This window comes from Drosophila guanche, unplaced genomic scaffold, assembly GCF_900245975.1.
Source record: "Drosophila guanche unplaced genomic scaffold, DGUA_6, whole genome shotgun sequence".
NCBI lineage: Eukaryota > Metazoa > Arthropoda > Insecta > Diptera > Drosophilidae > Drosophila > Drosophila guanche.
Window position 1 is genome coordinate 5,398,028 of NW_022995746.1, and position 25,484 is coordinate 5,423,511.

The following is a 25,484-nucleotide window of genomic DNA, read 5'->3' on the forward strand; positions in this document are numbered from 1 at the left end:
AAAATGACAAATACTAAATTTCCCACTTTGCATTTTCGCTTCTTTTTTCCTGGTTCATGTTCATGGTTTTTTTTTGTATTTTTTTCTTGATTTTTTTGTCTGTTTTTTGTGTTTTTTCATTTGTGTATGGTGCTTGGCCTTTTTACATTTTTGACTAACTTATTGCGTATCGGATTTTTCGTTTCCATGTGCATAATATTGGGGGATTGGTTGGTTGGTTGATTGGTAAAGAAATATCGTAATTATTACTGTCCTTATGTGGCTAAAGCATTTAAAACTAAAAAACAAATTTGTATCGAAACAACGAAAGCTTACAGAAACTATATATATCTGGCTATATCTGATCTGTATTCTGCATTCGCAACTCTTACTCTATGCACTGCATGCATAAATCGCAAGTTAAATGTTGAAAAAATATGTATAAGACAAAACCTAATGCATTAATTTAAGGACAACCTAAAAACTAGAAATGTGTTCATGTTGCATCAAAGGAAAAAACTAAAAAGAAATAAAATAGATATGTACAAATATATTGAAACTATGCATGAGGGGTAGGGGGTGGATGTTAGATGAAATTTTCTGTTCTGCCAACTACTTTTGCCTAAGTGTTAGATGGATGTGTGTTGTCGAGTGTGTTTAATGTGAAGTATATTCAACTAATTTGTTCAAAAATGTTTCCTCTTTCGGGAGCTATACATAAATTGCCTGTTTTCACGTTGACTAGCAAAATCATTTCATTTCCAATGGGGTGGAGCGTGTTAGATGCTGAGAATATCGTTATAAGAGATGCTTAAGCTCGTGGCTAGAAGTAGTTGATTGATTTCAGGGGTGTAGTTAAAAACAATATAGATTAGGCTCTGGCTCTTGCAAACTGTTTCTATCTGTGTGTTTGTGTGTGTGTGTGTGTGTGTGATGTTGCTCGCTATGAGATGCAACATTATTGCAACTTGTGGCTACCACTAACTATACAAAAAACAAAACTATATAATTCTTCAACGCAAATTACGACTATAAATTACAAACGAAAGCGTTCAGTATCAGTGCATGTGTTGGTGTGTGTGTGTATATACAGGTAGCATTGGATTTGACGGATTAGTGGCACAGTGGCGGCCCACTATGCCAGTTGTGGCGAGCTGCTGCTTACGGATCGCTGCTCATCGGCCGTCGTTTCGCTGACAAACTCCTGGAAACTCAGGCCCAGATCGTTATTGAGTTGCACAATATTGAGCACATCGCTGGCATCGCGCCATTGTTGATGCTGATGCTTTGAGGCTATGCCGTTGCCGTTGCCGTTGGCCCCACCGTTGCCATTACCAGCACCTCCACTGTCATCATCCTCCTCACTGAGTATGTTATTCAGACACAAATTGAACTCATCGTAGTCAACAAAGTTGCCACAATCGAGCGCTGTGGCACTGTCCAGCTCGGGCATTAGCAAACTGACCGCATCATTGTCCACATCCACATCCATATCGACCTCCACATCCGCGGCACTGCTGCTGCTGTGGTAGGACAGTAGATGATCAGCCTCTTCCATGTAGCCGCCACCGCCGCCGCCGGCTGCTCTCGCCAGATGATCATACTCGACCTCATCATCATCATCATCCACATCGTCATCATCCACATCATCGTCTTGCGCCTGGGCTAAAGGGAAGCTGCTGATGTCAAGCTGCTCATCGGCGGCACCCAGCTCGAACAGCTCCATCAGATCATCATCTTGTGCATCGTTCGGATGGTTCAAGCCTTTAGCCAAGGCGCAAAACTCTGGTCACTTGTAGTCACGCGATGTTCTTCTCCGGCGTCCCTCGGTCAGCATCGACTCGCCAATGACTGCAGAAAACACAGAAGAGGAAGTAGAATTTAATGCCTTGCTCCTCGCTATGTGTGTACCATCGATGGACACTCACCTGCACTGCGTGTCTTGCGTCTGGCCTCCGCCACGCTCTCCACATTGGCGGCACTAGCATTATTGGCATTTCCCACTCCCGACTTCAACGGTGTCCCTTTCGGTTCGGCTGCGGCAGCGGCTGCAGCAGCAGCAGCGGCAGCATTGCTGCGGCTATAAATGATTTTGTTGGCGGCCGCACTGGCCCTCACACTTCGCCGCGTGCCAATCTTTTCGTCTGTGGGCGAACTGGCAGTGCTGGCATTGTTGTTAGTCGTTCCGCCAGCTGCTGCAGCAGTGGCACCACGAGTTGCATGCACCACAATTGAGTTGGTGTTGGTTTGGCTGCCGCTTCCGCTGCTGCTGGTGCTAGTGCTGCCGGTGGCTAGTACTGCTGCGCCACCAGGCGATGCTGCTGCCGCTCCTGCCACTGTTACAGGTACACTGGGACTGTTGGAATTGCTGCTGCCGCTGCTGGCATTATGATTGCTGCTGGCTGCCGCACCTGCCGCTTGAGCCTTGCCACTCCTGGGCGTGCCAGGCGGTGGCGTGCTACTAAATGAGCTGTTGCTGGCGGGTTCTGTGGGTCGAAGGGAGTTTCTTATGTCAGTTTCTACTTATAAATAATTAAAAGTTCACTTACTGTGTGGCTGCTGCTGCTGTTGTTGCTGCTGCTGCTGCTGTGCATTGCGGCGCGTCACGTGCTTCTCGACGGCTGCTGCCGCCGCCGCTGCTGCTGCTGCCACTGCATCTGCCTCCACTTGCGCCTTGGAGTTGCGCACCTTGCCGGCCACCTCAATCAGCGGCTCATCCGAGTCCGATGATTCGATTTCGATCTTCTTAGGCTGCGTTGGTGCTGCTGTGCCTCCGGTGCTCTGATCCACCGCCAACTCTGCCGCATTTGTGGCGGGTACACCCACGCTTCCGCCGAGGCTCACACGCGCACGCTTGCTGGTGTTCTCGGTGACATCGGCGGCATCATTGCTGCTGCCACACTCGGACTCTGGCCTTCGTCGCTTGCTATTGTTGTTGTTGTTATTGTTGTGCACGGGCGTAGGCGTGAGAACACGCGGACTGGCATTGGAGGATGATCGCGAAACGGTCTTTGCCGGTGCAGGTGTTGTTGCAGCTGTTGCTGCCTCGGGACTGGTCTTTTGAGCAGCATCCAATGGACTCTCCAGGCGACTAGCGGCCCGTGTCCTTATCCGCGGCGTCTCACCGTCCGTCTGTGCGGGTATCTCTATCGAAATGGGCTGCAAAGAAGCCGCACCAGCCGCAGCATTGACCTCTGGCTGAGCGTTTGGCTTCTCCGATAGCTTCTCCTCCAGCTTGGGTTCCACTTTCAGTTCCAATTTCAGCTCTGCCGCCAGCTTGGGCACTTGTTCGACTTTGATTAGACCCGACTTGGGGGTTAAACCGACTCCGGGCGTCTCCTTTTTAATGGACAACAGTGGCGGCAGCTCCTCCAGCTTCACCTTTGCCTTCGATTCCGCTGCAGCCGCTGGTGTCGTCTTGCTGTTGTCTGTGAGTTTCTTGATGAGATCATCGTGTTCGAGTATACTGTGCTCTCCATTCAACTTGACGTTGCTTGCTACAGATGTTGCTACTGTTGCTGCTGTTGATGTCTCCAAGCTGCTCAGATGATAGCCACCGCCCGCACTGGCACACTCGCTCGCCTCCTTCAGCACATTGGAGACAATATTCTCGAGATCGTCGGGAAAGTCGCCTTCCATTTTGGCCAGCGCCTTTTCAATCTCATCGTCTGCCTGCTGCATTTGTTGCTGCGTGAGGGAGACGCTGCCCGAGCACGGAGCCACGGGTGTGACTGTTTTGGCGACCATCGACGAGGCAGTGGTTACGACAGTGGCTGTGCTCGTCATGGATCCGCTGCTGCTGCTGCTACTCGTCAGCTGCTGCTGCTGTTGTTGTGTCACGCCTGTCTTGCTCACTTGTATGGGACTGCTGGAGGAGAGCTGATGTGGACTCTTCTCGGACAGTGCATCCATCGACTCAATGCCGCTATCCTCGCCACCGCCATTATTGCCATGTCCGGGCGTGCCACTGCCATTGCTTGCCGGCGAACTGCGCAGCGTGCTGGGCAGTGCAGCCGGCGATGAGGTAGAGGTGGAGGAGCTGGTAATAATCGTTGCCGAGGATACCGATGAGCAGGATGAGGATGAGGTTGATGTGGAGAGGGAGCTGCTGTTCACTGATGCTGGAGCAGATTGCTGCTGTTGCTGCTGACTGACAGCCGCCACCACCACATTGTTGACCGTAGTCAGAGGCATTGACGTAGCCGTAGCCGCAGTTGCCGACGTTGCCACTGGCAACTTTCTATCACAGATCAGCTGGTTTGTTGTTTGTGTAGTTGTTGTCGCCGTCATGGTTGTCAGATTGCTTGTGGCGGTTGCTGTTGGTATGCTCGGAGCCTCTCCTGCTGTTGCTGTTGGTGGTGCTGCTGCTGTTGTTTGTGTCACCTGTGGACCAGCTGTGACCTTGGTGATCTCGACACGCTTCAGTGTCGTTGCACTTGGCAACATGGTTACCGCCGCCGCCAGTTGTCGCTGCTGCTGCTGTTGTTGCTGCTGCTGCTGTTGTTGTTGCTGTTGCTGCTGCTGTTGCTTCTGCAGCTGCAACTGTTGCACGGCTGTGATGTATGGCGGCGGCTTATGGTTTTTTGTCATCGGCTTTCCACCCACAATGGGCGTTATGGTAGCCGCAGTCTTGATCTGATTCTTCATCGTCAGCAGTCGGTTGTTGTTATTGTTGTTGTTGTTGTTAATATTGATGACGCCACTGCTGGCAATATTATTATTGTTGTTATTGTTGTTGCTGCTATTGATGGCACTCAAAGTGATGCTGCTGGGCAAAGATGTGGCTATTTTGCTAAGCTGCTGTTGCTGCAAAGTTGTGGATGTTGTCGGCGTTGTTCCCGTATTGGTGGAGCCGACAATCAGCTGAGTATCCCCACCGCCATGCACTTGCCCTTGAGCTTGGGCTTGCGCTTGCGCCTGAGCCTTGTGCGCCGCCTCAACAATGGCACTGATGGTCAAACCATTCTTTCCCGCCACAATTGTAGTGGTCTTGGTGGCACCCGTTTGCAAATGTTGCTGCTGCTGCATGCCCGCTGCCGACTGTGTGGTTTTCTGTATGAGTATGGGCAGCCCATTCACATGTGGCGGTGGCGTCAGCTTTGCCGTCTTGTTATCCACCAAACCATCCAGCAGAAGTTGCTGTTGCTGCTGTTGGGGCAGCTGCTCGCTGTAGCTGCGCTTCAGTTGACGCTCATCGTTGATGTTGTTCAGCTCCTGCCCCTGTCCCTGTACGTGTCCCTGCACCAGTGGCGTTTGCAGCTTCTTGCGATCCTTGCGCGTATTCTTGACTACAACATGATTCTTGCCACGCAAGCGTATCTGCAGTGGTGGCACACGTGGCTCATTGATGCCTTGCACAGATTGTTGTTGCTGCTGCTGTTGTTGAAAGTTCGCATACACCGGATGATGTTGGGCTTGTGGATGTTGCTGCTGCTGCTGCTGCTGCAGGTGTACCTGTGGCTGTTGCTGCTGCTGATGTTGTAGCTGCTGAGGCTGTGCTTGTTGTTGCGCCTGCGGACGTTGCTGCTGCTGCTGCTGTTGTTGTTGCTGCTGCTGTTGCTGCTGTGTTGGCATTGTCAGCAATTGTGTCTGCATTGGCAGTGCTTGTTGCATATGATTGTTGGTCACAACTGTCTGCTGATGATTGACAATTATCTGTCCATCGTAGCTCATGCCCGGCTCCACTTTATCAATCTTCAATCGCAGCTTGAGCTTCTCCTCCGCAGCCTTTGTCTTGGCATTGCCTTTGGCCCGCTCTCGCTTCGGTTTCGGCGTCGTTGTGGTATCCTTGGCCTTGCGCTCCTTGACACCCTGCTGCAGCTTGCCTCGCAATAGATTCGGTTTCGCTTTTTTATTCGAAGCCGCCGCTGCTGCCGCAACACCACTGGCAGTCGCCGATTGGGGCGAGTTCAGTCCACCAATCAGCGGAGAACTATTGCTGGATCGTGGCGAGCTCTCGCCACCCAAATTGTTGTGATTCGCCTTGACTGCAGCCGGTCCCGCGCCCTTTCTGGCTCGATTTGAGGCAGCAGACTTGTTGGATGCCAGCGAGTCACGTGAACGCTCCTGATCACTGCTGCCAGTGCCAGCCAGCGGCATTTGCTGTGCCGAATTGGAGTCCTCCTCCGAGAAGATGTTGTTGGGCAGTAGCATATCGTTGGCGGGATTGAAGCTGAAGTTGTTCAAGCCACTGGACATGCTGCTGCGGAATTGCAGCTGTGCAGTTTCCTGCTCAGCCTCTGTATCGCTGTCGTCGCTGGCCATGGGTTCCATGTCGCCAGTGTGTGGATTGATGATGAATTGCTTCTGTGGCGGCCTTTGCTGCTGCTGCTGTTGGTGTTGCTGCTGCACTTGCAACTGTTGCTGCTGCTGTTGTTGCTGTTCCTGCTGGCGTTGAGCCATGAGAAGCTGTTGCTGCTGCTGCTGTTGCAGTTGCATTTGCCGCTGTACCTGCTGCTGATGCTGCCGCTGCTGCTGCTGCAACTGTGGCATCTGTTGCTGCTGTCTCTGCTGCTGCTGCTGCTGTTGTTGCTGCTGCTGCTGCATCATCATCTGTTGCTGTAGCTGCTGCTGCTGCTGATAGGGCATGCCAATTATTTGTTGCTGCTGCTGCTGCTGCTGCTGTTGGTTATGCATTACAGTTTGCTGCTGTTGCTGCTGCTGTGGCTGTTGCTGTTCCTCTTGCAGCGTGCTTAATGCATCTCCCACATCCATTACCGCAGACAGATTCTCCTCAATTAAATCCAAATCCAGATCCTTTGCATCTTGCAGTAACGATTCGAGCTCATTTTTATCTTCGAGACTAAGCGTCGAGTCAAGATCACAGTTGAGTGTTGGCAGTAAAGCGTCCAAGTCGTTTGTGGTTAAGGCATCCAGCACAGATAGCGATATCAATGGATCCACCACCTGTGGGCCCTGCGTGACACCCGAACCACCAGCCGCTTGCTGTGCCTGTGCCTGCAGTTGTTGTTGCTGCTGCTGATGTTGCGTTGGCAATGGTGGCGGTGGCAACTGTTGTTGTTGCTGCTGCTGTGGTTGTTGCTGCTGCTGTGACTGCGGCTGCTGTTGCTGCTGCTGTTGTCCAGGCAGATGAACCTGTTGCTGTTGCTGCTGGAGATTGTATTGCATCTGATAGCGCGTAAACTCCTGGAAACTGCTCTTGGTCACCGAATCCATTGGCTTGTTGAGTGCCGGCCAGCGTGAATTGGCCGCCGCCTGATTGTAGTCCGGCGGTGGCGCTGCAGGTACATGATGTGCATTTTGTTGCATATGCGTCCCCGCCAGCTCATTCGATGCCGCAGCGGGAACGGGGCCAGCTGCCGGTGGAGCCACTGGCGACACCATTTGTGCTGACTGATGGTTGGCCATTAGCGGACTGTGCATCGAATGGTGACTGGAGGCGGGTGAGTGCGCTGAGCCAAGGGGCGAGGCCCCACTCATGAATTGCTGTTGAGCCTGTGCCTGGGGCGAGGCTTGCTGTTGCATGGGCATACTCATGAGACGCTGATGCGCCTGCTGTTGCTGCTGCTGCGGATGTGGCGGCGGAGGCGCCAGTGGCAGTCCACCAGGTCCAGGTCGTATTTGCTGCTGCTGTTGCCTCAGCTGTTGCTGTTGCTGCGGCATGGGACTCATGCCCATATTGTTGAAGCAATCTGGAGAAGGAATAACCAAAATGTGAGTAAATTTCTGCAGCAGTTGCTACAAGCTGGACATACCAGACGCAGGCTGAAACTGCTGCTGCTGCTGAGGCGAGGCTTGCATAAAACGCGGCTGCATGCCCTGTAGCTGCTGCTGCTGTTGTTGTTGTTGCTGTTGCTGCGAACGCGGAAATTGTTGCTGCCGCAGTACGTGCAATTGTGCAATACCCAGTGGCGACATTTGATGCGCAAAGCGATGCTGGGGTATCGGCTGCTGAGGATACAAATGATTGACATTGTTGCCACTGGGACTGAGCATCGCTTGTTGTTGCTGCTGCTGCTGCTGTTGTTGCATGCTCCGCATAACCACTGGCGGACAGGGCACACTTGCCGTCTGTTGTGGTGTTGTGGGAGATGAAGGTATCACCGGACTGAGGACATCGTTCATCATGAAATCGCTGGGCGTCGCCGGGCCAGAGGAGCGCATCGGTGAGTTCATCATCTGCGCACCACTGGGACTCATATTGATCATTGGCGATTGCAGTGGGGATTTCATTTGATTTGGATTCGACATGGCATTGCCGTCGTTCTGCAACAGATTCACCAGCAGCGGCGACGATATGGCAATGTTGTTGCTTCCCGTCGACGTGGCCGATGGTGGCGGCGGATGCGGGTGCGGATGTGGACTGGAGGCAGATGCATTCGCATTGGCGACTGCGTTTGCGGGCTGCTTGGCACTCGCATTCGCACCCGCTATGGCTATGGGAGAGCTGTTGGCTGTAGCTGTGGCTGTTGTTACGCCCAGACCGGGGTATGGCGGAGGCGGTGGTTGAATGAATTGAGATTTGTTGACCTGCCCCGGCCCAGGTCCCGGACCAAGCCCCATAACCGTTCCTGGCGGCGTTGTCGGTTGAAGTTCTCCGTTCTGTGCCGGATTCTTCAACACTTTTAGCGTCACATTTGGCGGAGGCGGCGGTGGTGCCAGTCCACTGACGGTAGATGTCTCCCTACCCTGCAGAACACGAGCCTGTCGCATGCTCTCAAAGGGATAGTCCCTTGGCCCATTCGGCGTTCCCGATGGCGAGGGCAGCAGCAGTGGCACTTTACCCTCCATGGGGCACACCGTGTTGGGGGACTTGAAGACGGGCGGTGTTGATGGCGGCAGCTGATGTTGCATCTGCTGTTGTTGCTGCTGCTGCAGTTGCATCTTCTGCTGTGGCAGCCCCGGGCGCCGCTGCTGTTGATTTGAGATTGCATCGTTTGAAACATTTTGCTGTAATTGTACAATCCGCTGCTGTTGCTGCTGCAAGAAGGCTGACGCCGCCTTGCTGGTGCTGGGGCCATCGAAATTTGGGGCCGACAGCTGCGTCGCCAAAACTTTGTTGGAAGACGTGCCAGCCGCCTCAATTGTACCACCTACTCCTCCTCCTACCACATCATTAACATTATCTAAGGGAAGAGACCATATGGTATTAGGATTAAACTAATCAATTATGTGCACTCTGCTGACACATACCTTTTGTTATTTTAATATCTTGTCCACCAACTTTCAAAGTTATCACAGAATCGCCTTCAGGTTGCACGGACAGAATGCCGAGGGCACGCAGAGCGGGATTGCCCTCGGCTGCCAGTTGACGTAGCCGTTGCGCTGCATCCCACGGGAGAGACACCGATATCCGCACAGATGACGGTTCGAGCTGCTGCAATTTGCCAAGAAAATACATTTTCAATTCACACGGCTTTAATACATTTAATTAACAAATTAACAGGCAAATTTCGTTTGTTGAATATACATATTGATGTATCGATACACAGAAGACAACTATCGAATCAGCTATCGTATGATGTTGCAGCCCTGGCTTTACACAACGCACACAAACACACACTCACAGAGAGAGAGAGCTATTAAACGCAGAGCACATTTTGTTGGTCTCACAAAATTATTAAAAATTAAAACCAGCTCGATGGTGAATTATTTATTTAAACATTTCTGCTCGTGGGCCTGGTTTGTCCGCAAGAAAGGGCAATTAAACGTTTTGACGATTCTGTTTTGTGCTGCTGATTCGTAGCTGTGCTGTGTGAGAGGTGTGGGAGCGGGACGGCTATACGAGACTCATTGGAAATTCCAACAACAATTTATTCAACAGGAATAATCTATGGATTTAAATGAAACGATGGTACGGCTAAAAGAATACTGGGGAACAAACTCTGCGCTAATCTGCAACTTGATGGACTTTCTATGGGAACCAAGTGCTGCGGAGCCTCTGTGGCATGGTGGGGGGGGGTTTGCCACAGGTTGCATTTTCACATGCGTGCTTGCAAAGGAGCGCGTTTTCTTTTGTCGTCTCTGGTTATCGATACCCCGTCGTCGCCATTTTTCTTCTCTTGGCCTCTTGGAAGGGTGTGCGTGTGTTCGTTGTGTGTGTTGGTAAGAGGGGAAAGGTAACCAAAATACTTGCTAGAAGTAAGGCAGGGGGCCAGAGCGGGTGGCTGTGGTGCCTCAATAAACTCAAAAAAAGAAGCAAAAAATTAAGCACACACAATCACACACACGACAAACGCATGACGTTCAAATGAGTTTTAGTTGCTGTTCATTGCGGACCTGCGTGGGTGACGCAAGTGTTCAATGAATGACCCTTTACTCCCCCCTCCAGAAAATCGGCACACAAACAGTGCAATAATCACACATCAGCTGTTCGGCAAAAAGTGAGTGAAGTGAAGGAAAAGCTTCTCGCCGACGATGCGGCATATCCATCGACCTATACGCTACACTCACCTGTTTAAGTGGCATATCATCACACGACAATCGCACGCGTCGTAGATTTAATTGGTAGAATGCTGCTCAAATATCGCATTTAGCACAAACAATCGTCGTATCGAATGGGTGTCGAAGTCGAAGAACGCGCACGGCAAGAGTAGAACACAAAACACATATCCCCGCCCGAACTGAAATTTATTATTTGCAGCAAATGCAGATAATTCATGTAGCGTCGTTCTTTGCATTTAAACAATTGCATTTTTGCATTTTTAATTGGTAATCCTCCTTTAGATGCTCCGGTACCGATAAGCGGTACCAAAATAAATTGTCTTTGCTGGTCCAGAGATTGTTGGCGGACTGGACGACTCCTGGCAGCGAGATAACCCTAACCAGCGTGCAGCAGCGGCGGTGATAATTGGGACGACGTTGCATGTGTCGCCTTTTTGGTTGCCACAAAACTCACGCGCTCTCTCTCTCGCTCGCTCGCTCCTCTCACGTTACACACTTGCTCGCGGTGGCCACTATTTGTTAGGTTTCACTGGACTGGATCCGCTCATTTCCAGCTAATCATTCTTTTAGTTACTTTATTTAACCTTTGCAACTTTGTTTTTGGGCATTTTTTTCCACTGCCTGCTACTTTTTAATAGTAGCCTCAACACACACGCACACTTTCGCACACACACACATACACTGAAAACGTGCGGGGCGCGGGCAGGGCTCCGTTGGTGTTGGGTTTTGCTTTTGCTGCTGGTGCTGCTGCTGCCGATTCCGATTTTCCTGCGTCACTTTAATAACTTTTTTCGTGTAGAAATCGCACAGCTCGTTGTTTACAATATAGTTGATAGCATTCACAGCGAATTGATTCAATTTATTGTGCTTTCACTGTCTTTCATGGCATGCATTGAAACTAATAATATTGCTTTTCAGAAGCGCCTGAAATTTTTTCTTGTTACAACGATTGCGTTTGGTAGCAAATTTGTAGCATAATTTCACACGAAGCGCGAGCGAATGGACACTTGGTAACCGCACACGGATGTAATTGAATATGTGTAGATGCTTTTCAGCTTATTGCAATTGCTGTAGCAATGTGTTTTTCTTGTTTATTTTGTAAAAAAATCTTCGTAATTATAGAAATTCCACGAACAATAACAACCGCCATTTGCATTCGCCTTCTGTGGTAGCCATTTTTATTTTCCAGCCGGAGATGCCAATCTGCTGGTTTCGAGAATACACTAAATATGACCACCGGGATGCGTTTTCGTGGATAACATATGATTGTTGACCAGCACTGCATAATAATAAATTAAAATGCGGAGTGTTAAGTGTAGATTGGGTTAACTTAATAATTCAAAGATTTCATTGTAATTTTTATAACTAACTATTGGTATCGCATATTATATATAAAGGAGTGTGCATTGCAGCACTGATTTGAAGGTATATCGTTATCGATACAGGACTCTTCTGGATGTTTCGATTTCGCTTTGAAATTGACTTCATGTAATATAACCGATACAGTTTATTCCATATGGCTTAGTCTGCTAGGATTTACAAGAAATATCTCAAAGCGTTGTACACCTATTCATGTGAAGGGGTGTTAAGAGGGTTAAGTCTTTGATCATTCAGTTTAATTTTTAGTACAGTTAACCAATAGTTATTCTGTTATTCTAAATAAGTGATAATTGTAAAAAATGTATTAGTCAAGCGGTTAATATTATAGTTTTAGATATAAAAGTCCCAACCAGCTGGCAATATTAGACAGAATCTCAAAATCGACAAATATGATTCTCATTGGTATATTTTAAATATTAGATGGTATATTTTGGTATATTTTTAGTGTCAAAAGGTTTATTCCATCGATAAGTCGGCGGTCACACTGTATTCGACGAAAGAATTTTTAGCAAATGTGAGTAAAATTATTAATTTTTAGGTAAACACAAATACTGGTGTCTTGTCCGATCTAAAAATTGCTATATATTCTCGTTATATAGCTAGTTATTGGTGGGCATACTGCTGCTAGTTCTACGTGCACTGCGCAAGTGGCACTGCAAAAATTACGTAACCCGTGACCAATACAAATAATTTTCTTTTCTTTACAGCCAGCAGTAAGATGACCAACGCTCCAGCAACCTCTGCAGCCAGCGCCGCCGGCCCAGTTCTGCGTGGCCTGCACAATGCCACCATCAAGCGCAATCTGGCCGTGTCCCTGGGCCTGACCGCCATCATCACCGTCGCCTACAAGATGCTTGTCAACGACCCCAAGAAGGCCGCCTACGCCGAGTTCTACCAGTGAGTACAAGAATCATAAATGTGTCTAGGGTGCACTCATCAATTCATTTGCAATTTGCAGGAAGTACGACGCCAAGAAGTCCTTCGAGCGCATGAAGGCCGCCGGCCGTTTCCAGTCCTGCTAAGCGACCCTACGGCCCCCATGTAGGTGTACGCATATTAGTATAAGTCGACGATGTGTTACGTTACGCTTCTGTATTGAAAACTAAATAGATTTCAAGCTCCGTATGTGCATCGTGCGCTGTTTTACTCTGTGCCCAAAGATCTTCAAGTGACTGCCGCATCGGGGGAGCTTAGCGTTTTTATTTATTATTTACAAACTTATCGAAATAGTGCACAAAACAAACACAAAAAGTGCAAGCCACACCATATGTTGATATGATGGGGCAGCAGCACATTTAAAATCTAATGGCAAAGTCCTTGTAATCCAGTCGGTTGAGGTTGCTCTGATTCCGCACATCGCAGCGTTGGATCTCGCAGCCAGGCGAGCCCTCAGTAGACAGCCAGGTGATCCTACGGAAAATGGATTTCATTACTTTAAAATCATTTATGTCCTAGCCAAGTGCATGTGCTACGCACATCTTGTCCACCTCCTCCTTGGGGCCCTGCATTTTGCCAACAATTGTGCCCTGCTTGCTGTTTTTCACCCATCCAGTGATGCCCGCCTTGGTGCAGCGATCGCGTGTATCTTTCGTTAGATTCAGACCTGGCAATTGTACAGATTTCTTCATTACTATATTCTATGCTGTGCAGTCGAGTGAAAGTGCCGAAACAAAGCCAAGGACAGCCGCTGTGGCCCCACCAAGTAAGCAGCTACTTTGGGTTTATTTTTGGCTGCAGCTGCAGCCTTGAGCTTTGCCCCGTGCGCCCAACCGTTTTTGGTCCTGCCTGGCCACACCTTGCACATGTCCATACACCTCAAAGTCCAGCGTCACCAGCTGGCGTATATCCGGAATAATGCCCATGACGAGTGCAAACGATTGAAACTTTAACAACTGCTGCGCACTTTTCGATTATATAAATTGAAAACTTCTTTTTTTGTGGAACTTGTATAGCTTCCTGCTCTCCCTTTAGCTTTAACTACACAGATTGAAGTTCTAAGTTATCCCAAAGGGCAGTCCCTCAAGGTTTAATTGCCACAAAAATTGTCAGAAAATATTTATATATATTTTATTCGCCGCGGATCGCGATCGTTGATTTTCAGCAAGCCGTCGCAAATTTCAAACTAAAATGCCAAGTTGCTGGCAAATTGGCGCTCTGCTCGCAATATCAATTGCTTTCTATTTTGCGTTTTCGATTTGTATTTGCGTATTTATTTTAGCTGCAAAGACAGAGGAGGAGATCTCTTCAGAAGGGCGCCCCCCAAACAGCTGGCTGGCTGCTTCGGCTGATGCCTGCACATGCAATGCGCTACCCATTTCTATTTTATGGTTCGAATATTAGTAGAGGAAGGAAATGCAGGTGCCTGTGTCTTTGAGGATTAAGCTAATAGGATCTTCGCGCAGCAGGGGTGTCGTCGTTAAGGTCCACCATGACGTCATGTGGGTAGATCCTAATCAATTGAATTATTTGGAGCGTAGTTGTTGCTATGGCAATGGACAATAAATAAATAATTCATTTCGATGTCATCAACAGTGCTGTTAGGATCGGATTGTATCCAAGTAAGGAGCAACATTTAAAATATGATTTTAACTTTGATCTCTTAAAGAATTTGTATCCTAACACGTGCGCTGTCAGAGCTCAGATGTGCCCTACAGGTAGACATTGACGTACCTTTGAATGCAAAGACATAGAGCACATATATATGTTGTTCAATGGTGGCCATTTATTCGATTTGTTGCTCAATTTATCAGCGATTTCGTTTGTTTTTGACCCAGAACAATGTAGATTTCGCTTTCTATCTATTTTATTGTGATGCCAGGAATGACAAGTTCATAGCTGGCGAATTGTTTGGGCTGTGAGAGACTAAATATTTATTTGTTTTATTTATTTTATTGTATTTTTCGTATTTAGAGAAAGCGAAATGAAAAATTACATTGAATAAAAACAGACGGCCATAAATGCTAGCCTAGTCTGCGGTTCGTTCTTTGGCTTCCTTCAATATATATTTAATGTAATTTTAAAAGTGCTACATAATTTGACAATTTAAACAAAACGAAACCAAAGACCCAAAGACTACTAATAAAAAGTATTGCAAGTAGCATTTGCAGTGAGGAACTGCACGAAATATTATTATACATATTAGGAAATTGCCTTTCCATATTTCATAAGAGCATCTTCTCCTTTATGCCCCAAATTCCCCAGTTAAAAAATCTTGCCCCTGTGTTTGCTTTACATATATTTACAAAGATTTATTCATTTGATTTTATAATACGAATAATGTACAATATTTATATTCGTAATCGTATCGTGGTGTGTGCCAGCTGGCTGTTTCACCATGGTGTGTGTATTGGCTGAGTTGTGGGGGGTTTGTGGCGTGGTGGGGTGTGATTTGGTGTGTTGATGGTGCGCTGGCGTTGGTCACTCACTTTGTGAAACTTGTCGAAAGTGCAGTGAGAAAAGGCATAAAGGCTATTCTTCGTTGGTTAACTTTTATACAGGACAAGGCGTGGGATTATGAGTAGGATAACAAACTAGAATTAGGTCGAGTGGGCTTAGGCTACGCATCTGACTCTTAAGTAAGCTCGTTAGACGTGAGTTAAGATTACTTCTTAAGGCATTTTAAGCGTACAACTAGTTTAACAGCTAAACATAGAAACAATAACAAACGCGGCACGTGGCTAAACGATCTGCACGTTGGCATGTGGCTTCTCGATGAGGCTGCTCTGCGCCTCCTTGTCCTTCTCCGCACTGCGGCCGAGCGTCGCATGCTCCGGCTTCAGGTAATAGTGCGGCGGTGGTGTCGACGACTGTGACACCTTTTTGCGTCGCTCTCGCAGAAAGTGTAGCCGCACATAGTTTATGGGAATGTCCACGCTCTCGGCGCCAGTGCCATCGCCATCAATGAACACGCCACGCACCAGGATGGAGTTGGAGCACTTGATGGCAGCCAGCAGCAGAAAGGGAATGATGTGCGTTAGCCAGAAGCTCATCAGTCGATTGTCTAAGAATTAGATGAAGATTCAGCACAGGTAGACAGTCGTAAATTGGGTAAATCCCTTACCCGGATATAGATACACATCCAGTAGATTCCAGATACCACGCCAAGCATTCACCGCCCCAAAGAATGTCATCAGATAGTAAATGTCGCAAATGATTAGCTTCAGGATGCCGCTTATACGACGACACACATAACGCATCAGTGGATGTATCAGAAATGTCACAAAGACAGTCAGATATCCAATGAGCTGCACAGATATAAGTTTTAGAAGGCTTCAAGCTGATGTGGCTTCAATTTCCAGACTTACCAGCGATCCCCATGCCGATTTGGCCTTGTCCTTGGGAAACAGCGTCAGGTCAAAGATGCCCCAGACACCGCGCCAGGCGATGACCACCAGGCTGCCAATGACAAAGACCGAGAAGAGTGTGTCCAGCACATAGAGGCCAGGTTGGTGGAAGCCCTTTGGGAAAAGAATATAAAAGGGAAGAAACACGTTAGGAATTAACACATAAATATAAACATTTATGTATTTGTTTGTCTACATATTTATGGAGTAGACTCGTCTCACGATACTGAGTACTTGGCACATTTGATGGGACACACGTGCCAATAATTTCATAGGCAGTCAGTAATAGCCTTTTAGTTGGCTCATAAATTTAAAGAAATAATTTAATCAGCTTATTAAATTTGTATTAATGTTTGTAAGTACGGGTACAGCAGCTTTACACGACTCGGCAGCATATTAAACTGAATTTGTATGTATATTTAATAATGTTTTGCTAGTGACTATCTAAAGTTGATGTGAATGTAAATTCTTGATAAAAAGCGGTCGGACTGTGTCTGTGAACAACTTCTCTCAGTTTTTCTTCACGTAGGATGGTCCATGGAATAACCAAGAGGTGGCTGCTATGAACAATCAATGCTGGCAGCTATGAGACAACCAACAGTGGCTGCAGTAAAAGAGAGACGGACGAACTTTGTTTGATATGGAAAATATGAAACTATTACAGCACTGGCTGTATGCAATTTTGAAAGTTCAAACTTGAAATAAAGAATTTTAGAAACTGCGTGAATCACTGATCGCTAGCTAATTTAGGGAAGCGATCTGATCTACAAGTAATCAATTGATACTTTAAGGAAGACTTTCAATGAATCAAAGAAGTGAAAGTCAAAATTGAAGAAAATTGAAATATAAGTAACAGAAATATGGGATGGATACCATGTAATAGTAATAAATTTAACAGAATACTTTATTCCTTTAGCTTACGGGTATTTTGAACATGGTGCCCACATCGAAATAGTCCGTTTTGTGATCCATTGTGACCGTGTAGGGTGCGGCACCGAGGTTCCGCAGGGTGCGCGTGGCGACCATGAAGATGAGCGCGATGGCCGTCACCACGGAGACAATGATGAGGGAATCGACGCTGGTCAGCCAGTCGCAGAGCATCCAGGCACCGCGCCACATGTTGACACAGACAATGCCAAAGACGGCGGTGTACAGCCGCGAGACGGTGTAGTAGGTGAGTCGCCGCTTGTCCGGGTGGATGTGCTCCTTGAAGAAGTTCTGCGTGATGGTGAACACAAAGTGGCCCACACCGCCGATGAGAAAGGAGGAGAGCGCAGAGAGCGGCAGGCTGCTGGGGAAGAGCATCACGCCCATTAGCTCCCAGGTGCCGCGCCAGTAGGCAATGACGCAGGGCGCCACCACCAGGCAGGAGAGCAGCATGTCCAGCAGCTCCAGCAGCAGCTCGTGGAGGTTCCGCCGCGGCGTTTCCGGCGAGAACTTCTCGCAGAGTGTCGTCTGGCCATGGCCATGGACGTGGCCATGTGTGTGGATGTGCAGGTGGGTGGGATGCTGCAGGAGCTGCTGCTCCGACGCCGGCGTCGGGCCTTGGCAATGAGATTTCTGTGGCTTGCTGCTGACAATAATCGGCGTGGGCCCCGCCGCTGTGCCCATCTCTGTGGTCAGCATCTGAGCTGAAGGGCTGCTGCCTGCTGCCTGCTGCCTGCCTTGACTTGCTTTAATTGCTGTTAATTTTCACTCCGGATATGTGTTTGCCGTGGACTAGTCCTGCCGCAATCGTATCCGCCAAGCGCAACCACAACCGGTACGCGGCGATGTTCAACTGTTTTCACAATGGTCTCGGTCTAGGCGATCCGTGAATGTGGCCCTGGGCATTGTTGTGTTCCGGCTGGAAGAGCGTGGAACAGCGAGAGGGAACAGACAGAGAGTGCCCCACTGATCCTCTCCGGATCTGTGTGTTACCGTTGCTGCATCGCAGCTGCCGCTGCTGCTGTTGCTCTAGATGATGATGATAATAATCTGCCACTGATAATTACTCGCTCAGTCTATCTCTGGTCTGGTCTGGTCTGGTCTGCTGTCTCCTGTCTCTGTCTGTCACCTCGCTCGCTCTCCACCGCCTGTCTGCTGTTGCATAATCCAGTTGCAAATTTACATCAACGTTTAAGTCCACAATCCACTGGGACCTGGGCTGTCTGGAAATATAAATGCAAAGTCCTTGTCAATATTTAGTTTTGTCCACGGCAAAAGCCAAGCAAATAGTCCTAAAGTTATGCTGATAGCTTATAGAACAGATGGTTCTCACAGATGTACATATAGTAAGTAGTCTTATCGGATGAGCCATCAAAATCTGACTGTTTCCAGTATGCACCCGACCAGGGTAAAAGTGGATTGCTGGCTTGATGATTGTACTTATAATTGTGTACATATTGTGGGTCTACTATCACTAGATTGTACCAGCGTATACAGATTTCCTTTATTTAATAACATGAATCAAAGAGTACTTAGGGATGTACTCACAAGCGGAATCTGAAGAGGAACATACTCATTGATTGTTGCGCTGTGAGTTTCGCAGTAGGAAAAATAAAACAGGCAAAAGTGGCAAGAATTTCTAGCTGCTGGAAGTATCAAAGAATGTATTACACATCCTGCAATAATTACCATAATTTGTTATTATTTATTTTCCCTTACAAATGAAGTAAATCCCCCCACAAAACCACACCCTGGCTCACATTTCATCTTAGTGCTAATCCCTCGTAAACATAAAACATATCCCCATCATAAGATATATGGTTCGTTATAGATAGGGTTTTGTTGTTGCTCTTTTGAGTTGTCAGCTGTCCCACATTTATGATGATCACCTGAGAGCGTGGCTCTTTTGCTGATAGCTCAACGTCAACGTGTGACAATCTGTGCTGCGCGCTGAGTGGTGAGTGGCCCTCCAGCAGACACTTAAGTCCGACGCTCCCTGACTTATCTCAAGTGACTTAATAGATCCAATTTAGGCACAGCTCGAACAGCTACAACAACGCAGCACAAGAGCTTTGATTATAACTAAAACGCCACCGAAACAAAACAGAAAAAGCGAAAGTGATCCCGCACAAGCCTCAGCAGAGGATAGACAGTGCCTGGCTGACTGCCTTCCCCCATGGTCTTGAACTTGTACACCCCCATCCATGAAGAGGTCAGGGGCATAGGCTTGGAGCGTAAAGGGAAAGGGCAGCAAAGACACTGGTTAAAATTATGATGCAATAACCCGGAGTGGGCATGGGAGTGGGATTGTTTTATTTTTGTTTCTTCTTAAATGCAGGCACTTTTAAGGAAACCTTCTTGGAATTGTATTCTAAATATACCCTTGGTAAAGTGCTTTAATTATGTGACTAAACACATCTTTTGCCGTCGAAAGATCTCTAAGCCATCATCATCCTGCTAAAATCAAAACTGTGTTCCTTCTTCTAATGCATATCCGGATATGATCACATAATTTATTCAAAAATAAGGTCGGTTCTTAAATGACACTTTAAATAAGTTTGGAATCGAATGAACAGGAACAGGTTAGCTATCAAATAGTTCCGGTTACTAAAAAGCTGCCCAGTCAGCAATTTTTACATTGGTTTTGATAGCTACAAAATTTTCCAATCAAATCAATTTGAATATTCATAATTCTGGTTCCCTTGTGCGGCTTTAAAATCATTAAAAAACACGCATAGAATTAAGTTTGGAGGAGTAGTTTAAACAAAAAACTACAATATTCCAGCTTGGCTTTCATTACATTTGAATCTTCTAAAACTCTTCATAAACCTTTGGCATGAAGTGTTGTATATTCTGCCTTTGATTTCATGAATTGCTCTCACTTGTGACTGTCTGTCTGTCTTCCCAATTAGGCATCGACTGGGAATGGCTTTGCCCGCTAATTAAGCGGAACGCTGGATGCCCCACCACCCCTTTTGGAATTAGTGCAGGATGTTTGTGATTTTCGTGTTTGGTTTTAGTTTTTTTTTTTCCCCGTCTCGACAACGCGGCGTATGTGCGATAATTAAACACACGACTTTGCTGGGGGCCTCCGTCGAAGGTCCCAAGCTGCTGGGGAGGCTGTCGCTGCTGCAACTGCAGTTTGGGTCAAGCGCATTCGCATTTAAATCAAAGTGGTGGATGCCACTGGCTAAATAGATGCCCCGCCGTGAGGCTCATTGAGGCAGCGGCCGCCCAGCAAGACTTCCTCGTTTAGGTGGTTTGCCCGTCCGTGGTGGTTGAATGGTTGGATGGCTTGGATCCAAATGGATGGATGACTACTCGTAATTTGTAGCTGGCATACGCATATGCACAGATTCGAGGAGAGCATTCAGCATTCAGCATTCAGCAGTGGATGATTTCAAGTTCAAACTCCCCAAGTGGGCCAAATGACGTTTCAATGCAATGTCAGCAAGGCACATAGATCCATCCTCCAATTCCCATCCAAATATAAATACAAAATCCAAATCCTCCCTCTTGGCTGCACATTGTACTCCAATTATGTCAGCTAATTGACAAAGAACGGGTGACAATTCAAATGCCAAATTGGACGACAACGACTCATATTCAATTTTTAGCAAGGTTCTTGATAAGTCCCACCAGTATAAGTCATCCGACTTGCCGACGAGTCACTAAGCTAATTAGCTTTGCCTAGTCTCAACCTGTATCTGGAGGAGTTGCAGGTTGATGGAATAGAAAGATAAGATCCAACCAAACACTCTCTCTAATCTTTGCGAATTGCCACGCTTTACGATATATGTGGCTGATGTATTTGAAAATGATTAAAGCTTTACGATCTCTGCTGAGTGATTCGAAAGAGTTCTGCCTGTGACTTGCCTCGAAATCACCTTTAGCTGACTGTGATAATGGACAGAGTACATCTTTTACAGCTTGGTTTTGTTCAATATTTACTTGGCACATTATCAGCATCTAAGTGCTCTCTCGCTTTGGTGTCATTGTCAGATTGAATAATCGTCTCTATGCGATTTAATTCCACAGTTTTGGCACAAAGAAATGCCCGGCAAACATTTTATTTCACATTTGCTGATAGTCTACCGCCTTTTGTGCTACACTTAGGTTATCATTTAGTGAGCTGAACTCTTGTGAAATGTTTTTATTTCCTGAATGTAGTATTTAGGAAACTTGAGAAATGTTAAACGGCAAAAAGGGGTTCGGGGATTTGAGTTTTGACTTTTTATAATTTATTTTTGGTTTGCCATAATTGATTTTGTGCCAGTATCCGTGGCTCTATCTGTTGATAGTCTATTCCAGATACTATTCTAAATTTACTGATGACTTTAGTATGGTTTATTTCTATTTTATTAGCTCTCATTTAACCATAATATATTTATTCCATATGCATATGGTGGAACGCCTCTTATCGCTAATGAACTATAAAAATGAATGGTGCCTTTTTATACAGATTTTGACTTGAGTTGCGAGTAAGGAGCACAGATTAAATGAATTACCATCAAACCTAGACATTTTTCTCTTCTATATTTTGCTCTACAATAAAAACGAGAAGTACTTGTACCAATGTGTGCCGCTTCTGAGATTAATATAAGTTTGTACTACTTTAGGCTACTTCGCTATCCACATTAACCCCATTTGCACTGATTGTGTCTAAAATGTCATGGAAGCTCTTACACGAATCAAATTGAATTGGGCCACGATTAAATGTATTTCAAGCACTTCCAAAATGTACCAAAACAAATGTCTCAGATTAGATAGAACTTCCTCGCCGGTTGCATGGCCATCAGTTATCGTCTTACAATTTATTACAAAATCATCGCTGAGCATAAACTGCGTGGGTGGACAGGGGACAGCGACAGACACAACAACAACAAAAAATGCACACGCATACGCACACTCACACAGCATGTAGTACTAGAAGTGTAATAAATTTATGCAAAAGCAAAAACATTGGTTTACCGTTCCAAATTAGCAGCAGTTTTTGCTTGTGCCTTCTGCTCTTGCTTTTCTGCCTGTTGCCTGCTTGCGGCGTCGTGGGTGCGTGAGCGCTGAGCCGAGAGTCGCGCAAAAGAGAGCAATAGAGTGCGATGAGCTTTCGTTTTTGTTGTTGTTGGTTTTTGATATTTTGTTTTCTCCGTTTCGTTTCGTTTCGTTTCGTTTCGTTTTTGTTGTGGCGGGGGTGGTTGGTGTTGTAACGCACGCCTAAATTAAAGGAACATACATTTATGATGCGGATCGGATCAATTCGCGGATCAGGGTTTTTGCGCAAAAACCAAAGCGAAATCTTTCCTGCTCTCGCCAGCACACACTAACACACGCACCGGAAACGAGCGGCGGGCGCGCGACTTGTTGTTGTATTTTCGGTATCGGTATCGGTTTCGAGTTTTGTGTGTTTGAGTTCGATTTCGTTTGACCGTTTTGTTGTGGGCCCAAGATGTTTGAGGTTCGAATGCGCGTAAGCGACTTCTGGCGCTACTATATATAGCAGTGCTCGTAGGAATACGCTAGGCTAAGCCACACAAAGGCACATTACACACACACACACACACACACACATACACACACAGAGAGAGAAATACACAGATCGGGCAGCACCGTTGCAATCTAGTTTATTTGTACGGCGCACGGGCACGGTGTACGGTTGTTTGAACTTTTGCACGCTTCCCGTACAGCAGTGGGCAGGGCACAGAGGCAGTTCTTCTGGATCGCTCGTCAGTCGCCAGTGGCCGCAGAAACTGAACTGGAAGCTGTAATCCGCCGTCTCTGATTTAGGTTTCGGAATCGCCACACACACACACGGACTGAGTGGAGAGGGCGACACTTTTCGCACTCATATGGCCCCAATGCCGCTCGACATTGTGCAGCTTTTTGAATAAAGCCGTGTGAACAGATCCAGCGAGTCCAAGCTTGAGCTCAATATAAAAACGCGCTCAGTGCTGGATGCGAGCGATGGGTGTCTGAGATTCTTTCCATCAGATCTTCGAGTGTCAACTGTTTTATTGATTATATATTTTCTGAGATTTCTGCTATCCAGCAATTGTGAAACTTTCCCAAATTTGTTTTCTATTCTTGGGCTATTTTGAAATGGTTTTCCCACCGAGAGAGCTTTGTGGCGCGTAAGCTTTCCGTTTGGATATGGCAGCACTGTGCTTCGGTAGTGGGTCAACTAGGAACTGCCGACTTGCAGGTGTCTCTGGATTAGCTTCGTAAATTATTATTCAAGTGTCCAGTGGAGAGACGGATCAAGGTTAGCTCCGCTGTTATCTGTTGAAAGATATTTCCTGTAAAATGTAAAATCTAACTCATTTGCATTGCACAGCAGCGCATGTCTTGTGTTTCTACTATTTAATTAATTATTCAGCGTGAGAATTGGATCAGATAATTTGCACTGCACTGCTCAGAATTTGCGCATCAGAACTGAAAGCCTCAAAACTTGATCAGTAAGCAGTGCCGCTTTTTGTGTGATTATTTTCTAATTAGAAGCAGTCGAAAGCTGGTAGAAATTTGAAAATAATTCGCACTTAATAACTCATAAAAACGACTCAACTGCATCCAAATGCAGGTCCATAAATATTCAATTACGCCTGGGAACTGGAAAGCCGAACGAACGACCTATCGACCGACTGTGCCACACGTTTCACTTTCCCCTCTGTGTCGTATCAATAATTTATGCGTGAATACTTAATTTTGGATAACAATATTTGATTGAATATTACATTACTGTTGTGCAAATATCTGTAAATTCAATTAGCCAGCGAATCCAACTACTGCCCGCTGACAGCTAAAGATTTATATTGCAATTGATACCGAAACAAAATTCCCACTTCTCCCACACACTAAAAACTAATTAGTCTGGGATGCCTGCAACTGCGATGCATGATTAGATTTCGGGGCCTGCAATCGTCATCATCTGCAAAGAGTTCTTCAATGACAAACAGCTGCCTGAAGGTCTCTTTGTCTTGTGATTATTGTGCCCTGATTTGGGAAACTTTGGCACAGATAAGTCGGCGGGACATGTGAATGCTTGTGATACGTTTGGGGTTTTTTTGCTTGGCAATTAACAAAAAATCCTAATGCTTATTTAATTTCGAACCTTGAATTTCCCTAACTGAGATTGTGCCACCCCAAAATAAACTCAAGAGGGTGTCTGGGTTGTTGTGTATCTCTCTCGCAGCTCTGGTCAATACTTTATCAATCAACACAGCTGCGGAAGATTTGATGATCTATTCAGAGAGAGACTTGTTTGAAGAGTTTTCCATTTTTCCATCCCCATGAATGACTTTTGTTTGTAGCAACTATTATGCTATAGAAAAAATCATTTTAGAGACAGAACTTAATACAGATTATTGCTCAGAGATTTCAGCTAATCGTTAAAGGACTTGACTCTTGGCAACTTACCAATATATACATCAAAATATGAATATAATTACAATGACTTTCGAACACTTTTTGTTCAGATTCATTTTGCTATTCTCTCAAGATCTAGATGCACCTTCCAGCCGTTTTCGTTACCTTTGTGGCGAGTCCTGCCCAGAAGTGAGCCCACACTTTATAAGAAATAAATCTAATAAATTCCACGTCCGAATTAGAGCAGGCCTATTTTTACTTACAAAAAATGTAATTTAAAACATAATACCTAAACCCACTTAAACTCAGTGCAATGAAGCAATAATCTCTTAAGAAACTTACCAACTTTTCCTGATAGCGCACTGTCGTAGAGCCCGAAAAAGTTTCAGAAACTATGGGGGCCAGCGAGCAGAAATGTTTATACGAAACACCTTTTAAGCCGGTCACAATATTACTAACCTACCACAAATCACAAAACTAGGGATTCGGTTTGGATTTGGTAGCATTTTTTCTTTGTTAATGTCAATGTCAAGCGTGAAAACAGATTTCGGTCAGATCAGACCTCAGTATATGCAAATGTGAATGCAGAGCGTCCAAAGAGCAACGAATAGCCGAAAACCAACGATCAGCGGATTGTTTTTAGTTTATGCTGGATTATTTATTTATATTAATATTAATATTATTAATTAGCTTAAAGACGCAATAGAGTAACGATATTTACATACGAACTCCTCCGATTCCGTCGCGCGTTAATCAGAAACTGAAACTGAACGTTGCCAAATATTTATACTACTCTCCTCTGCTCAACTCTACAACAAATCGGCGGCTGGGCGCGTGCTGTTATCGCTGACAGAGTGCCGGAGTGCCAGTGCCAGTGCCCACTGCTGATAAGACACCCGAGCACGAGAGGAAGGTATAAATATGAGTACGAAGTATTACTAAGCTAAGCTGTTTGACTGGGCCACTTAGCTCCGACATGGCAGCGATTAGAAATGAATGTAAATATGATTTCCCCTACCCAACCCAGACCAACTCGATTTTCATGTGTCCGCTTTGTCCGCTTGTTCTTTTTCTCGGCTAATTCCAATTGTC

At 46.3% G+C, this 25,484-nt stretch overlaps 4 protein-coding genes across 7 annotated transcripts; 1 reads left to right on the plus strand and 3 right to left on the minus strand.

Annotated features, from left to right (window-relative positions):
* Positions 1 to 1,633: 1,633 nt before the first annotated feature.
* On the minus strand, positions 1,634 to 17,689 carry LOC117582410 (putative GPI-anchored protein pfl2). 2 transcript variants are annotated; one of them, XM_034270099.1, is made up of 6 exons: positions 10,393 to 11,551; positions 9,133 to 9,316; positions 7,695 to 9,065; positions 2,529 to 7,631; positions 1,908 to 2,465; positions 1,634 to 1,830 (listed from the first exon to the last, which is right to left on the minus strand). In XM_034270099.1, the coding sequence occupies exons 1-6, from the start codon at positions 10,405 to 10,407 to the stop codon at positions 1,769 to 1,771; spliced, it is 7,293 nt and encodes a 2,430-aa protein (XP_034125990.1). In that variant the 5' UTR covers positions 10,408 to 11,551; the 3' UTR covers positions 1,634 to 1,768. The 2 variants fall into 2 exon arrangements, with proteins under 2 accessions (XP_034125990.1, XP_034125991.1); XM_034270100.1 differs by lacking the exons at positions 7,695 to 9,065; positions 9,133 to 9,316; positions 10,393 to 11,551 and adding an exon at positions 17,617 to 17,689 and having other exon boundaries at positions 2,529 to 6,324.
* Positions 12,209 to 12,894, plus strand: LOC117582416 (cytochrome c oxidase subunit 6C-1). Its single transcript, XM_034270108.1, has 3 exons — positions 12,209 to 12,277; positions 12,471 to 12,660; positions 12,722 to 12,894. The coding sequence occupies exons 2-3, from the start codon at positions 12,482 to 12,484 to the stop codon at positions 12,783 to 12,785; spliced, it is 243 nt and encodes an 80-aa protein (XP_034125999.1). The 5' UTR covers positions 12,209 to 12,277; positions 12,471 to 12,481; the 3' UTR covers positions 12,786 to 12,894.
* On the minus strand, positions 12,971 to 13,876 carry LOC117582415 (acylphosphatase-2). The gene is made up of 3 exons (XM_034270107.1): positions 13,559 to 13,876; positions 13,240 to 13,366; positions 12,971 to 13,173 (listed from the first exon to the last, which is right to left on the minus strand). The coding sequence occupies exons 1-3, from the start codon at positions 13,623 to 13,625 to the stop codon at positions 13,059 to 13,061; spliced, it is 309 nt and encodes a 102-aa protein (XP_034125998.1). The 5' UTR covers positions 13,626 to 13,876; the 3' UTR covers positions 12,971 to 13,058.
* Positions 15,238 to 24,960, minus strand: LOC117582412. Of its 3 annotated transcripts, none has more exons than XM_034270104.1 (5): positions 24,735 to 24,960; positions 17,028 to 18,256; positions 16,068 to 16,220; positions 15,824 to 16,007; positions 15,238 to 15,763 (listed from the first exon to the last, which is right to left on the minus strand). In XM_034270104.1, the coding sequence occupies exons 2-5, from the start codon at positions 17,730 to 17,732 to the stop codon at positions 15,441 to 15,443; spliced, it is 1,365 nt and encodes a 454-aa protein (XP_034125995.1). In that variant the 5' UTR covers positions 17,733 to 18,256; positions 24,735 to 24,960; the 3' UTR covers positions 15,238 to 15,440. The 3 variants fall into 3 exon arrangements, with proteins under 3 accessions (XP_034125995.1, XP_034125994.1, XP_034125993.1); XM_034270103.1 differs by lacking the exon at positions 24,735 to 24,960 and adding an exon at positions 22,005 to 22,587 and having other exon boundaries at positions 17,028 to 18,252; XM_034270102.1 differs by lacking the exon at positions 24,735 to 24,960 and adding an exon at positions 22,005 to 22,587.
* Between the last annotated feature and the right edge of the window lie 524 nt (positions 24,961 to 25,484).